Source organism: Sycon ciliatum, chromosome 4, assembly GCF_964019385.1.
Source record: "Sycon ciliatum chromosome 4, ocSycCili1.1, whole genome shotgun sequence".
Classification (NCBI taxonomy): Eukaryota; Metazoa; Porifera; class Calcarea; order Leucosolenida; family Sycettidae; genus Sycon; species Sycon ciliatum.
In genome coordinates, this window is record NC_088646.1 from 35,520,720 (window position 1) to 35,537,225 (window position 16,506).

At 45.9% G+C, this 16,506-nt stretch overlaps 2 protein-coding genes across 2 annotated transcripts in view; one reads left to right on the plus strand and one right to left on the minus strand.

Moving 5' to 3' along the window:
* Positions 1-750: 750 nt before the first annotated feature.
* Positions 751-11,176, plus strand: LOC135815906 (BRO1 domain-containing protein BROX-like). The gene is made up of 11 exons (XM_065329257.1): positions 751-1,134; positions 2,350-2,634; positions 3,731-3,826; positions 4,074-4,152; positions 5,024-5,129; positions 5,814-5,903; positions 7,150-7,235; positions 7,784-7,865; positions 8,791-8,941; positions 9,595-9,757; positions 10,352-11,176. The coding sequence occupies exons 1-11, from the start codon at positions 1,031-1,033 to the stop codon at positions 10,478-10,480; spliced, it is 1,371 nt and encodes a 456-aa protein (XP_065185329.1). The 5' UTR covers positions 751-1,030; the 3' UTR covers positions 10,481-11,176.
* LOC135815907 (U4/U6.U5 small nuclear ribonucleoprotein 27 kDa protein-like) overlaps positions 10,823-16,506 on the minus strand; it is a 9,416-nt gene continuing 3,732 nt past the window's right edge. Inside the window, exons 5-8 of the mRNA XM_065329258.1 lie at positions 13,437-13,510; positions 13,082-13,182; positions 12,518-12,579; positions 10,823-11,337 (exon numbers count right to left, since the gene is read on the minus strand). Of these exons, the coding sequence (XP_065185330.1) occupies positions 11,283-11,337; positions 12,518-12,579; positions 13,082-13,182; positions 13,437-13,510 (292 nt within the window). The 3' untranslated portion in view covers positions 10,823-11,282. The remainder of the gene's footprint in view (positions 11,338-12,517; positions 12,580-13,081; positions 13,183-13,436; positions 13,511-16,506) is intronic.

The window sequence follows — 16,506 nt, forward strand, 5'->3', positions numbered from 1 at the left end:
CCTATTGGTACCTAATGTTCTGCAAGGATGTTAGGAAATGAATTTCTCGACATCAAATCGGTCAGTCACACTCCGTGTTTTCGGTTTTTCAACAGGGTTCTTTTCCGACAGCTCTTTTTTTTCTTTTTTTCTTTTACTGAATACCACAGTACCATCAGATGCTGCACAGCGGGGGCGGTGGCATATTGGATGGAAGTGGGGGCGGGGCAAAAAGTACCTCCTCCGACCAAAGGTCTCGGAATCATCGTTACTCCTGTGCGCCGATACATAGGAGAAAAGAAAACATGTGCATCCAAGAGGGAAGCACCGGCTTTGCAAACGATAATGGGGAGAATTTGAGATTGAGATAGGACAAAACAATAGTAAAAGCAGTGCTCTATCTGTAACAATAGTGTCAATACCGGTACATGTATTCAGTTACTGGGCCTTCGGCGACTTCTTTCACTTGTGATTTTTCTCCTCCCCTCCCCACTACTAGTAGTAGTAGTAGTACTATTATCAAGAGTACATAATAATGATGTACTCTTGCTATGTCATGTCGCTCACATAAACTTGGAGTTGGAGGAGGCGCCATCGCCTGTTTGTGTTGCGACCAACAACAACCACACAAAAAACGCTTGCCTGGCCTGGTTCTGACTTCACTGTTCAGATCAGATCAATATTGCAATCCAGTGGCGTATGATGTCATGCAGCATGGTCATGGGGCTCCTTACGTCATCACCATACAAACTCCAGTCTCTGGCACTCTGCTTTCAAATCAACATCATGCCCGACTTTGAAAAGAATCAACAAGACGAACCTGAAGAAAGAGACAGGGTCCATCGAGTAAAGTAAACGAGGGCTTGAGGAGTTTGCAGTTCAGTTACCTTGCCCTGCTATCTTTACTCTGAACTGGAAATCCAGGATCTTGCGCCGTCAAACGTGCTATCAGTGGTGTGCTTTGTGCAGTGTGTAGACCCTGGACCTTTTGTAGTTTCGTTTGAATTTGATCTCTGGTTTGGAGGACTAGACTGGGTTTCAGCCGTGAACTATGGCTCATTGGTTCCATCGGAATCCGCTGAAGGCCACCCTTCCCCAGACCTTCGATGCATTGCGTACAGCTGCCAGGAGCGGGGATGCAAACAAGCTCCTCACGTATGCGCTTTCTCTGTTTTGTTTGAATGCTTCTATTCTGTATTTCTACGTATCGTAGTCTCTGGCACTGAGTACATCTGCCCTCATATCCAATCCGATGTCAATGCCTCTGAGTGTATCTATCTGGGGATGAAGAAGCTATTTACTTGAAGCGGTTTTTTTGAGTTTCAAATATGCCAGTATTCGAGACTTAGAACTAACTCCTAGTGTACTACAGTGGTAGTATCTACCTGCCAGTGCCACCATCCCAACACTTCCACATGGCACACGCATACTTACGTGAATGCACTCGCGCGTGCGCGTACACACACGCACACACACACACACACATGTACATATTCGCATGCACATACACGTACACATTGAAACCTTTTTAAACTGCTACGTAACGGTGGCGCAGTGGCTCAAAGAGGCGAGGAGGGCATCGTTACTTCTTGTACTTGTGTGCTGGGCAAGGTACTGGTAATGCGGTTGTAGTTGTGCCGGCACTACCCAGTGCACATAATACACTGTCCCTGCGGGAATTTGCGGAAAAAACTCTCGAAAACTTGCGCAAGAAATTGCGGCAGAAAGTAACAAAAAATGCGACGAAAAGTGCGGAATGATGCAGAACTTGCCAGGAAGTCGCGGATTTATTTGCAGAAAATTGCGGATTTGGGCCAAATCACGAAATTTGTTGCATCGTATATCTACTCGGGAGTCGTACTGTGCAAATAACCTACAGGATCATGGAAAGAACTGCGTGAAAAGTGCATACAAATGTGAGATATAGTGCAGAAAACAACAAAAAACACGGGAAATAGCGGATTTTGCTGAAAATCGCGGGTTTGGGCCAAAATAGCGAAATTTGTTGCATCCGTGGAATCGCGATTTCCCGGAGGGTCAGGAATACATAATATGGCCAGGGTGCTGCAGAAAAGCTGGGACAATTGAACCTGTATTCTGTAAAAAAAATTAAGCATAAGGTGGATGGATTGAAGTCCAGGAAGAGAAACATGTATTATCCACGCTGTACTGAACAGGGATTAGAATTCCAGGTCAAGGAGGTCGTGCTACAGCCCTGCGGGTTATTCGATACTGTTGGATGCCGAGAGTGACATTTTCCAGTGTCTCCTCCCCGTCCAAGTTTGATTAGATCGACCTTTCTTCTGCCCAAGTGTGCTTTTCACAGCGTTGATAGTAATTTCCTGATCTTTTTTTGTACTCTTATCGCAGGGATCTGAAGCTGGCACGTGAGAAGTTCCTGAATTTGCTGAGAGTTCCGGAGAAGAAGGTTGAAGATGTATTGGAAGCAGCTGACGCCTACTTTGGCCTACTGCAAGGTCTCCTGGTTGCTGTAGCGGGTGGAAAGGCGGAGGAGCCAGCACCGAAGCCCGAGCAACCAGCCGAGGGCGACGCAGAAGCTGCGGCCGAATCCGCACCAGTACCGGCCGGCGAGAGCAAGCTCCGTAAACTTTTGCTCTTCAAATGGACTGATACGTTGCATGGGAAAGAGGCAAGGTATGTGTGGTTTGCTGTGTTTTGCTTCTATGACGACCCCAGGGCTGGCCTGTCACAGCCATGGGTCGTGGGTTGGGTCTAAAACCAGAGTGACTCCTGCACATCCAACACACTCGGTGCTAATGGGAGATGGTCGTACACACCGGGTAGTTGCTGAACAGCACAGTCGGTTACATGACCAGGTTTCGTATGTGTGCCTGTGCCCATGTTTTTCCTATGTATGGTGCAACACGGACGCACACACACACACACATGCACACACACGCACGCACACACGCACACACACACACACGCACACACACACACACACACACACATCTTGTTTTTGTTCAATTTTTTTTAATTTTTTTAATTTTGATGTTCTGAATGACTGCTGGTGAGCAGTCATTGCATACTATCAAATGAATGATAGTCTACGGCCAGATGCAATGTACTTCAGTGCGAGTACTTGTAATGTTATTGGTATGGACATCTCTCTCTCTCTCTCTCTCTCTCTCTCTCTCTCTCTCTCTCTCTCTCTCTCTCTCTCTCTCTCTCTCTCTCTCTCTCTCTCTCTCTCTCTCTCTCTCTCTCTTTCTCTCTCTCTCTCTCATCTTTTCTTATTATTTCTTATTATTTCTGCTTTTCATCTCATTACAAAAATTCTGCGCTTTTTCTCCATTTGCGCATAAAATCTAGACTGACAACCTGCTTGTTAAATCATGCACCTGCTTTCAGGCGTAAAAAACCTGTTGTAGAGGTCTCAGTCCTCATTTGTTAGACTTACCTGTCTTTATAAATGTAACTTACTCTCTCCATCTCTCTCTCTCTATCTCTCTCTCTCTCTCTCTCTCTCGCTCTCTCTCTCTCTTTCTCTATCTATCTATCTATCTATCTCTCGCTCTCTCTCTCTCTCTCGCTCGCTCTCTCTCTCTCTCTCTCTCTCTCTCTCTCTCTCTCTCTCCATCTCTCCTCTCTCTCTCTCTCTTTCTCTCCGTCTCTCTCTCCATCTCTCTCTCTCTCTTTCTCTCTCTCTTTCTCTCTCTCTTCTCTCTCTCTCTCTCTCTCTCTCTCTCTCTCTCTCTCTCTCTCTCTCTCTCTCTCTTTTCGTACTCAGCTCAAGCAAGGATGCTCAGTTTGAATACGTGTGCATGCTCTTCAACTTGGCCCTGTGGTACACAAAGCACTCAGCAAAGCTTGCCGGCACAGAGTCGTAAGTCAGGAGCTACTTTATCTTCGTGAGTTCAACCCTGCACTTCAAGTACAATGTACAGACACCGTACAGTAACTTACCAAGGGTGTACATGTATGGTGTGCAAGTACAGTCTACTGTAATCTTCTACAGGGCTCTAAACTGGTGAAATGAAACTGAACTTTGACTGCATTCAAGAGACAGATACACAGCCACAGGTTATGACCCGTGCACATTCTAAGTTGGGCATGTTATTACCTTGTTGCAGTGTGACGCTGAAGGTGGACGAAGCAAAGGAGGTGTTTGGCACATTGCGGACTGCGGCTGGCATTTTCCAACACATCGAGGTGAGTGGATGCTGCTATCAAACCTACCAATCATCAATGTTATGGTTGGTTCTGCTCCTGCTGTGCTGCCCCACTCGAACAAGCACTGTACGCGTGCAAGTCTCTTTGTAGACATTCTGTATCACAATGCATCACATGACGCTGAAGCCCATTGTCAATAGGTGGGAGCATCGTCGACACCAGTATCTATGCGTAGTCATAATCAGTTTGCACAGCTCTCTTATCTTGATATTTAGTCTAGTGGTACGTGCTTGCTTTCTCCATCGCATACCTGTACTGTCCTTGCAATATCTGCCGGCTGGACAATCACCTAGGTGATACCGTATGTGTAGTCGATGTGTAAAATTCGACAGAAACGCAGAAGACGGACATTTCTTTATAAATGCTACAGTCTTGCACCCACCCTACCGCTATTACACCCATGCATGTTGATGCACTCATATGTGACACGTCCCAATACGTTCTGCACCTCGCCTCACACTTTGACACCTGGGTGTTGGTCTTCGCAGTGTTTATTTGTCACCGCCTTACCTCTATAAGTGCCTATGTAACAGAGAGTACTAAAAGTACTCCCTGTTTTTAATACTTTGAAGCACTACTAGTACTACTGAAAATGTGTTTTATTGAAAGCATTAATTTGAGTCCAGGAAGAGCATAGGATGGAGAAAGAGAGCAGCAAAATAGATTGAAATAATTGTTATGAGAATTGCAACAGCAGTGGTTCCCTGTTTTTAGTACTCCCTGAAATGTAACACGTTACTGTACTGTATACATTGCTGTGTCCATCAGTGACTGCTGTTACATGTATGTCTGACACCGGTGCGTGTTGTATTACTGTTTGTACTGTGTTGACAACTGCCACTCACTGTAGCAAAATGAGGTTCACAAGCTAGCCCAGCCTGCCGCCAAGACCACGGACTTTGACGAACGCCTCTTGCAAGCGTATTCCATGCAGTGCCTGGCCGAGGCTCAGGAAGGTAAGGCCGAGATTGCTATGTTGTGTGTTGAAGTTGTTGATACCGTATTTTTCGGAGTATAGTGCGCACCTTTGCACCCCCAATCTTCATTGGGGGTGCGCACTTCAATCTTCATTGAAGTACATGCATTTCATATTTGGAGCATAGTGCGCACCTGCGATTTAGGGCCTAAAATAGCACATCTAAAGTGCGCACTATACTCCGGAAAATACGGTATGTTTATGTACTGATGTGTAATGCCAGGATTCTGGAGTAGATGGTTAACTGTTACAAGTACGTGTGCTTGGAATCCTGGTGCTACTGTACACCAATATGCTATAGGTAATCCTTGTTGGATAGATTAACATGTTGATATCGGTTGACAGTGCGTCCTCTGCCTTGTAACATGCTGTCAACCGATCAACATACTGTACACCAGCATGTCAAGTTTAGCCTTGCGTTTCATAAATTTTCCGAACTCCAGCAGAAATGTTCTTGGAGTCGCCTTTAAAATGTGTTTGTATAGCCTCTAGAATTATTTGTCATGAATTGTGCACTTGTGTTGCCGAGCGGGCGATGATAAAATATAACCAATAGTTGGTCAATGTGCTGTGTTCTGTAAAAGAACCTTCATGTACTGTATTCTGTTTGGAATATGCTCATCACCAACTTATAGTTTCTGTCTGGGTGTCTGTGTTTTTGCAGTGACGCTGGCACGAGCCATGGAACTAAAGCACAAGAACAGTCTGGTGTCCAGCCTGTCTGCAGAGACATCCAAAATGTTCATTGTGGCCGGTATGTTGTGTGCAGTCATCCTCTGCTGCTCTCCCCCCCCCCCCCCCCCCCCCCACACACACACACCTCCCGTGAATGTGAACTCTGATGTTGATTGCATCAACACACTGACCGGTGGCTGTATTGCACAATGGCACACAATGAGAGGATTTGTTAGCTGTGTCCTGTAACTGTAGTAATCAGCAGGACCACCTTTCTCACAACTTACCGTATGTCAGCCTTTAAAGCCATGGCCTTATATTGAAAACACCGCTGCTTTCCTAGATATTTTAGATGCAAAATGACTCACCCACTACGCCATGCCATAAAAGTCACAGTCCACACAGAAATTTCAATCTAAATCCACTTGTTCACCCTTCCTGCTGGGCTGTAGGTTCGTTAGTATAGTACTTATTACTTCGTTTTTACAAAACATACTGCGCTGATGAGTCCACAAAGGACGAAACAGTTCTGTCCGCAGATCGAGTACAAAACATACTTCACATGTCATTTCATTTATGAAGCACATGGCTTTATAAGTGAGACTGGCTTTATAATCAAATATGCCTCCATGGCTTTAACCCTTATCCGACCGTCAAAGTGGACAAATTCTCAGTCCAAGCGAGACGCCACGACTCATTTTGTTGATAACTTTAGTTTCCCTTGGGTGATATTGGCAAACTTGGGCTTTTTGGATAGCTTGAGCCATCAGGAATTCTCTAGAAACAGTTTCTAGCCTTTATTTGTAAGAGGAATAGAAATCCATCTCCAATTCCATTTTTTGAAGAGAAGTACGGCTCATCGACATGTGGACCGTTTGTAGTCTTAATGTTGTACTTTCATGCTGACACATTTTGAATATACCATCAGGGAAGCATCCAGGCAAAATTTTAGTAGGGCAATATAATCATTGAAAAAGTTACACCATTTGAAAACTTGTTTCGTATGCGGTGTGAAAACAGACCTCACTCAAAGACCTATAACTTCTCTTTTAAAGATGCTAAGACGCTCCGGTCCTTTGCAAATGAATGGTGCGTCTTTCCCGCTTCTCTTGAGACCAAAATGGTGCAGATTCGATCAACAATAAGTGAGTTACAGCGTGTTAAAGTCATTGACGGATAGTCGGCGATTTTTGACTGGCCGGTCGGATAAGGGTTAATTAAAGGTGCGGACATACAGTAAGTGGAAGAAACTTTTCTTGCCATGCTGCTCGAACACTGTGTCTTTCTTCTGTTCTGTGCATGTGTGTGTGTGTGTGTGTGTACAGCGGACACACTGAACTCTGTGGACCAGGTCTTAGTGGCCAAGTGGCAAAAGTACCTGACTCTGAAGAGCGTCATCTACAAAGCATATGTAAGCGCCGGTGTATGTGTTACATCATGACATGTTGACGTGGTTCAGGCCTGGTTGTGACGTGATCTCCGAAACCAGGGCAATGTGCTATCATTGTTATACATGCAGTAGCAATGATAGCACTCCCCTGGTCTTGGAGATCATGTCATAACCAGTTAACAGAGTGCAATGGGTGGTGAGCTACGATGGATAATGGCGACACACTGCAGGGTAGTCTCGATAATGCAGCATAGTTCACCACCCATTGCTCACAGTCTGGTTCAGGGCTGGAGCTATTGCCCTCAGGATGTTGACTGTGAGTACAGCAGAGCCTTGATTATTCGGTAACGACTATCCGGACGATCCATTGTCTAGAATGGCTGTGGTGCTGCTTGCATGCCCGTCAATGCGTGGTAGAACTACTGTATGTCGGTTGGCTAGCACACTAACGTTGCTCCTTGTGTGTGTGTGTGTGTCTGTCTGTCTGGTTGTCTGTGTGTGTGTGTGTCTGTGTGTGTCTGTGTGTGTCTGTCTGCCTGTGTGCACACTGTGATCCTTTGCTTGCCCAGGCATACTCTTACCTTGGCTTGTCTGTCCTGGAAGGGGACAAATGTGGAGAAGCTATAGCGTGCTTGAGAGAGAGCAAGTCCTGTAAGTGTGGACAAGTCTGCTGCTGTGTTAGTGTTACTACAGTAGGGAGGTTTAGTCCCACGTAATCCGTGGGTACTTTACGTGGGTGTACCACGTGATACTCAGTGACCCACGTACAGACGTTTTCTGATTCACGACATACCGTGAATGGAGGCTCACCCACGTTCCGCCAGAACGTGGGTGAAAATCAGAATGGAGCGCATTGTGCGAGCTGTGAGGGTGCTCAGCTGAAGAAGTTTCCGAAGCACGAAATCAAAATATTGGATGAGCTTCTTAGGCCGGGGTAGCTTCGTCTTTGACCAGGTTTTGGCCTTTAGCTTCATGCTTTTGTTTGTTCCGTGTGACTAAACACAACATTGCAACGTGGGTGCCCTTCATCCACTTTACGTGGATCACCCACGTACGCGTTTCCGTTACGTGGGAACTAAACCTCCCCATTACCATCTCTGTACATGTACATGTACGCTGCTACAGTGCTGCTCAATGAAATCCGGTTGCGCGCGCCGGGCGCCGTGCAGTCCTAGACCTGTGACTGTGATCACTGCAATGTGAACCGGTTCAGGGCACAAAGCCAGCATGAAAACTATGTAATATTACACAATGCTTACGATTAGAAATAGTCTGGGGTCACCGCAGCTTCTGCTTTCCCCTAGTCAACACTCAATACTACTATGTTGGTACTTGAGTACAACCACGTATGCTGAACTGCATTTTGACATTGAGTGCTCCTCTAGCTGTGCTTTTCAGAACAAGTGAAATAGCCACCTCGCATGAGCTTCTGCGTTTGTTTCACAACCTTCTCGCTCTGGAAGAGGCAACAGTTGTTTCATTGCTACACGGCATATAACGTACAATGTTCCATTGGCCTAAGTTTCGCTTTTCTTCCTGTCGGGCATTGCTCGGTATCGTTGCCTTTTGTCCTCAGTGGCCATGAAAGCAGCGCAGATGTGCAAGGAGTATGCGAAGACGACTGGTCCGGGAACATCAGCCAAACCACTGGAGCATCCTTTCTTCCAGCGCCTGCAGCCCAATGTCCAGACTGTGTTGGACAAGTGTGAACGAGAGAACGGCTTTATGTGAGTCATAGTTAACAGTCTTTCTCATTGCGTACCCCGGTAACTGGTAACTTATCCCCTTGCAGTCTACAAGGTTATCCTTGTAAGTTGTAACTCTATTTAGATAACCATGATGGTACCTTGGTACCTTGGTTCTGAAGCATATATTATTCCTAATTAAAAGTACCGCCAGAGCGCCCCACCATCTCATCCTTTCATGGTCGTGCTGTGGAGGTGGTGTCCTGTCTGTAGGTCATACGACACGAACCTTGTACACACATTACACGTTGTGCAGTCAATCCATACTCAATTTACCTTCGAACGGACGGGGATCCACACAAAAACCTGCTACGTGTGACCTCAGTACACTAAGGTTCTCACACCACACAAACTCTGCCATACGAGTTTCCTTTTCCTGACTGTAAAATCAAGGTGAGGCGCTCTCGCGAGACGGGGCGCTCCGGCGGTACTTTACGGTCCTTACACTGTCCTCGGCTATATGCAGTTGTACAGTCCTTGGCTACATGCAGTTGTACAGTCCTCGGCTATATGCAGTTGTACAGTCCTTGGTCATAAAGTGTATAGGTACTTGTACCATCCTTGGGGGTACATGCACGCCACCGATACTGAAGTTTCACTCTGCTATTCTTTCTCATTGGCCTTTTCTCCTGCAGCTATTTCCAGAAGGTGCCCGAAGAAGTTCCGCAGCTGGATTACAATGCTACACATGGCCTGGTCAAGCCGGATCAGTACACTCCCACCAGCATGAGTGCACAGTGGACCGCCAAGGTCTACGACTCGTTTGACGCTCACAAGTTTCCTGACGCGCGTGTGCTGGTAAGAAAGAGAGTCATAGCAGTGTGTTTGAACACACATGCCCGTGCCGTAGCACCTGCTCCGGCCACTGCCGGACCTTATTTCGGGAAAAAAAGTTGACCCATCCAATTCGTGAAAAAGTGGGTTTTTAATATCCATTTCTGGTCAAGCAAGAAAGGGTTTGCTCCCCACACTGGAGCTCGCGCTATTGCTTACAAATCATCGCCGAAGTCGCAACCACTATTTCGTTCTGGTCAAGCACCTACTGAAATACCAGTGCTGCAGCCCCGCATGCTACATACGTACACCTGCTTCTGTCTCACCTTCGAAACCCAGCAGCAGCAGTGTATGTACTTCTCAAGAGAACTTGAAAGGTCTTGAATGGTCTTTCTATGGAAACACTCCGTCACCGATGCTGACAATAATATTTATAACAGCCTTCATTCCATAAACTGTGCATGCTTTTCTGCAACACTTCTAACAATTGTGCTCACATTGTACTATACTTCGATGCACCCTATTGCCTATCTGCACGCTGTAGCCGGCAAAAGATAGATTGTGTGATTATAACAAGCTGGTGCATTCTTCTGCTATTGCTCTTGATTTCTATTATAGGAGGCAGCAGAGAAAGATAAGGCTAAGGGTGGCGCCGAAAAGAAAGAGGAGATCCCGTCGGTTCCCGAGCCCAACGTCAGTACGGAGACAGGATACGCAAAGTCGCAATCTGGGTGCGTCATATCATAACCCGTTTGTACCGCAATACAATCATGCCACGCTCACGAACACACCTCACCTCACCTGTACATACCGTATTTCCCCCAGTATAAGCCGCAACCCATTGTCAGATCTGAGCCAAATTGTTTCAATACATTCACACAAAATTGGAAGTCACACTCAATTGTAAGTCGCACCCCCTGCTTTGCCCTTGAAGTTTAGTGTAAAAAGGTGCGACTTACATTCGGGGAAATACGGTACTTTTGACCCGATGATAACTAGTTGCAGGCATTCTTAGCACATCATCTTCTTTCGCCGCAGACATGACTCTGGCATGGACTTGTTGCACACGCATGTTACACACACACTTGGTTGATTTTTGGCTATTTTTTCACGCACATACGTTTTGAATGCTACGACATTTACTAGGCACATGACATCTCGTTCTACTACGAGTTATAATAATGCTACATCACGATCAAAAATGCTCTGTTCAGTGCAATACATACCAAACAGTACCAAAGACAAACGCTAACTACCATGCTGGCAGAGTAGTTAGAAGAATACAATCAGCCTGGCTCTGCTTTTTTTCCTCTTATTCTATGTATGTGTACATGATGGATGATGGATGATTTTCATAAACAATGATATGCATGGTTTTTGCATGGATTTCATGTGGCTGCGCTTCACGCTGTTGAAATATAAAACATTTTCTCTCGGTCGAAAGTGGCAGTCGGTGAGTGGATATAGTACCAGTCAGTTAACATGTGGCAAACACACGGGGAAAACTCAAAAACATATACAGCAGATAGTGGTGGTAATGGTGGTGCCACTACTGGATGAAGTCAAGTGGTCGGTTGAATCCTCCTCGCCGATTCATGTATTGCCTGCAGAGACAACAATGACACATTGATTTCAGGCATACCGTATGCATCGCCAAGAGTACTGTAGTATACCGGTATTACTCCCATAGTGCACAATAGTATATCACCTGCAGGGAGGTTAGCCGCATCGGAATCTAAACTCCCTACGTCAGTAGTGCAGCACAGGGCAGGACACACAGGTGGGTACAGCACAGGGCAGGTCACATGGTGGGTACAGCACATGGCAGGACACACAGGTGGGTACAGCACAGGGCAGGACACACAGGTGGGTACAGCACAGGGCAGGTCACATGGTGGGTACAGCACATGGCAGGACACACAGGTGGGTACAGCACAGGGCAGGTCACATGGTGGGTACAGCACATGGCAGGACACACAGGTGGGCACAGCACGGGGCAGGACACACAGGTGGGTACAGCGAGTACGTACTTTGTACACAAGACAATCCTTTGGATGATATACATAATTTTGTTGACTTCACAGTAACAACATAAAAGTACCCAAAACAAAAAAATAACTCACAACACACACCATGTACTGTAAGACATGTATATATAACGAGGAAGCAAATCTAACGTTTTAACGGATGACATTTCTTCGTTATAATAAGATCCGTTGAGGCCGTACTGCTTCATATATGCTGTGTGTGGATATGGCAGAATACTGCAAGATCGTTAACATATCTTCTCGTTAACCTATGAATTTTGGACAATCGTTAAATTTGCGACTCGTTATAATAACATGTCTTACAGTACCATGTACCATGTATACGCCCGTCGCAAGAGAAGCACGCAAATCTGTAAATGCACTGGATGTGCACCCACAGATTTTCTCTTTATAGCAACGATAGCGGATCTGATTCTGATTGAAACAGATCAAGACAAGCGCCAGATAACTGTCTAATCCATGTGAATCGACCCCCCAATGCACACCTGGTCTACACCACACGGAGTACATCGGAATAGGACGGCCAAGACAGTTACCTATGCACACCCTACACTTGCTGGGGTAACCAGTATAGACAGCACGCTGCTTTGATCAAAGCAGACACTAGATGCACTGGTACCTTGAAGTGAAATTGGAACACACACACACACACACACACACACACACACACACACACACACACACACGTGGCAAGCAAGAAATGGTAAAGGACAAAGTCACCAACCATAAAACCTACCTGTACCGGCGTTCCTTACGGATCAGAGCAGCACTGACGTCGGTACCCTGCACTGACTTGCCCTGGGACCAGAAACAAAGGGAAAAAAGAAAATTAAAAAGAAATGGTAAACGGGCACAGCCATTTCCTGGAAATATTTCTTTGAGCAGTTCAGAGTAGAGCCTACACGCTCTCTTCCATTGACACTGCAATAATTCAACTCATTTCACAATAATCATTCAATAATCAGGAATGATTATTGTGAAATGAGTTGAATTATCGCAGTGTCAATGGAAGAGAGCGTGTAGGCTCTACTCTGAACTGTTTATGAAACTGCAGGAAGCCTCCCCACTTTTACTTTTAATATTTCTTTGGTTTGCAAAATGCGACCAGCACTTGAGTTCGCCCGGCACCTTAACAAAGCGCCTCTGTGTTCCACACTACATACATGTAAGTACAATACATGTACAGTGTATGTCTGTAGCATGGCTGTAGCATGGCTGTAAAGGAAAGAACAGTCCCAAAACTCATCCATGGCAATAGGGGCCTCGGCATTATCATACAAGTATTTGCACAAGACTGTACCTTGGTCGTATCGAAGTTGGAAAAGCCCATGACTTTCATCATCTCTGCTTCGGCATCCACTGTAGGGTCCTCACAAGCAGCTGCTGCAGCACCTACGGGACCTACACATCACCAAGAAAACAGCAGCAGCGACAATGACAGCAGCAGCAGCAACAACAACATCAACAGGATAGAAACTGACAAGACATACCAGCAGGATTTACAAAAAGCATTCATACTTCACAGCATGTCCAATTGTTCATAAGGGTGAGCACAGCTTCCCACCAATATCTTCCTTCGTGGTACAAGAGGTAAGATGATAATCGCTTGGGAAAGGATACAAAGGATACAATGAAAATTAGAAAACGTGAGCTACCTGCTGGTTTGGCGACCTGCTCGTCTTTCCGTCTATCTCTGTCCTTGCCATGCCGAGATGATGGGGATTGGGACCTGCAGCAGGGTGCAATAGCACACACAGTGACACAGCGGCACACACACATACACACACACACACCATGTACCACACACACACACACACACACACACACACACACACACACAGACACAGACACACACACACACACACACACACAAGTAGTAAGCAGTGTGAGGGTCCTGTCTCAGGTACATGCCTAAAAATGGGGTACTATTGAAAATGGGGTACTAATAGTACCCCATTTTTGCGTTGAAAACTATTTTTGGCCCGGTTTTTTTGCGGATGAAAAAAATGTTGGTTTGGGTCTTAGGACCCCATTTTATGGGTCCCGACCTTTTTTTAGTGAAAATTATTTTTGGCCCCTTTTTTTGCGTATATTTTGTACTCCTTTTTTTTTTTTTTTTTTGGTCATCAGTCTATTATTAAAATTATCTGACATCATGACGATGCGGGCAAAATTTACCAATTTTTTTTGGATTATCTATTCAAGTATAAAAGGTGTGTGCTTGAATGATGATCCAGTCAGTTTCAAGTTGTTGTGGTGCAGTGAAAATGGATTCTGAATTTCAGATCCTGTATGCTTATGTACGTTCAAAGAAGCAATGTGCGCTGGAGGAAAAGAAGAAGAAGAAGAAGAAGAAGGAGGAGGAAAGTGACGGTGAAGAAGTGTGTTATCATCGTGAAGAACAAGTTGAGCATGCTGGTCATAGAGTTTGTTCTCAGTGTGGATTGGTAATGGCTGAAATTTACATGCCCGAGGTAAAGTGGAGAGAGCGTTGTACTACCATAAAGACCTACACGGATTCCGATCGCATTGCAGGTGTGAATCGTCACCTTGTACATTTTCTCAACAAGATAGACTTCACGTTACCACATACACAGTTTCACCCTGTTCAAGAGGCATTGCAAGCGATGAAGAAGGCCAGTAGCTATAAAAGTATGAACTACGCAATAGTCTTATCCTGTATACTTCATGAGGATCATGATGCAGTGCGTACACTGCGTTCTTCTTTACCGCGCAGTAATGTGTCATGGTTGAGAAGCAGTCGCATTACACAACCTCTTCCATCATGTTTTCCACTGTTCTTTCTTCTGCATCTCATGGAAAACATCAAGGGTCCTCTGTCCGCTAGACAGCTAAACACTCTGAAAGTTAATTTGTCCTTGATGTCACCTGCAGACCTTACCATGATGCATCTTCTAATAGATGCTTATTGTTGGCATGACTACAGTCTAGAATATTTAGTAAATCACGTGACCTCTCTACCACCTGATCTTGCTAACATACTCTATCAATTTAGCAAGACTGCAGTGCGTCATCAATGTTAGCAACACGTCACTGTGATGGAGATTTACCCTTTTGGGGAACCTGTCCAGACATGTCCAAGACATGTCCAGACATGTCCAAGACATGTTCGGACATGTACGAGACATGTTCAGACAGGTCCGGTGCAAGTCGTGCTGTGATTGGTTAAATCTTATCATCTGCTCATGGCGAGCTCTGATTGGATGAATCTTGAACAATTTCAGCGTGTTCTCCAAGGTCGTCACCTCCCATAGTATGTTATTTCAACCTCACGCCGCTCAAAAGGGTATAAATGGGCAAGCACAGTCCTCCATTCGATCACAACCACCTTTGTTGTTTCACTGCTCACTGAGCCTTCTCCCTCTCTCTCTTCTCGAGTGCTCGACTGATATCACGATGGCCACTAATGCTGTTGTTGCTGGTGAAGATGTTGTGGACTGTTTGGGTATTGACCCGTTCGCTATCAAGACGATAAAGAAGTCCGATCTCTACAAGCGTCGTGCTAGCCGTAATCCGAATCTGGAGCCTCTGCCTAAGATCAAGATGCCATCTCCTCGTCCTACCATACTACCAGGTGTCGCCACCATTATTACGGATGGGGCAGCAGAGTGTGTTCAAGCAATGTACAGCAAGACCGCCCACGACTATCATGTTGCTCCTGACACCGATTTCTACTATACGCGCGGTGATTTACCGGGCATGCTTGTCAATGGCACGGTATGTGAAGGACGCTTTGGTCAACTTAAGCTGTACGTCCAGGCTTCACAAGACGATGTCATTCAATTCTTCCTGAAGACCTCAACACCTTTGAGACGTGCCGTGAGATCTCCGCATATCAACAGGATACGGAGTAACATCTTCCCTGCAATGTACCAAGGGAAGAGTGCGACTGCAGTGTATCTCAAGCCAACCAAGGGTATGCCCAACTTCCCGATGAACGAAGAGTGTCAGGTCTATCTGCATCCTTCAACTATATCATTCAACAGGGAGAAGTGTGAATTCAAGGCGTGGCTTTCAGCCATCCCCCTGATGCTTGTGGACTCACGTTTTTGTGAAAGGGAACACGACACAGTGCAAGACCTCCCCGAGACTGAATTGGCTCGACTGGTGATCGCATTCCTCAAGAAGTGGAGGACTGCCGACAACGTGACTGCAGACATTGCGTTTGACACTGCGGTGCATGATGCTGCACAGGTAGACTTTTTGATCGAACAACATGATTGCTACCGTGATGGTAGGAACCCAATGGAAGCCGCTACATTTCTTTGCCGATTATCCCAGGGAACCTTTCTGGGGGCAACGTGTCCCAGAATCGACGTATGCGGGCAGAACGTGATTGACTTCGAAGAGTTATCGAGCGCGGACAGCGGTATGTTGATACACATCAAGAACGGCAAGACAGAGATGTTCACGTACTTCAACGCTCTACTACGAAATGAGCTTCAGACACTCATAACCACCAACGGTGAAAAGATGTCAGTTGGCAACTTCGTACGGCTCATCATGACGATTAATGACAACATATTTATTCGAAATGACTCAGGGAAGATATTCACAAGCCCAGCTGTGCGACTCCGTGTCCACGCCAGAAGACGATTCAACATTCGGATAAAGGTAGAGTTCGACGAGGAGTCTAATTCTTCTAACAGCGCCACGTCGGCCTATGCCCGGAAGAGGCCCAGAGAGGTGGATGATATCGACTCG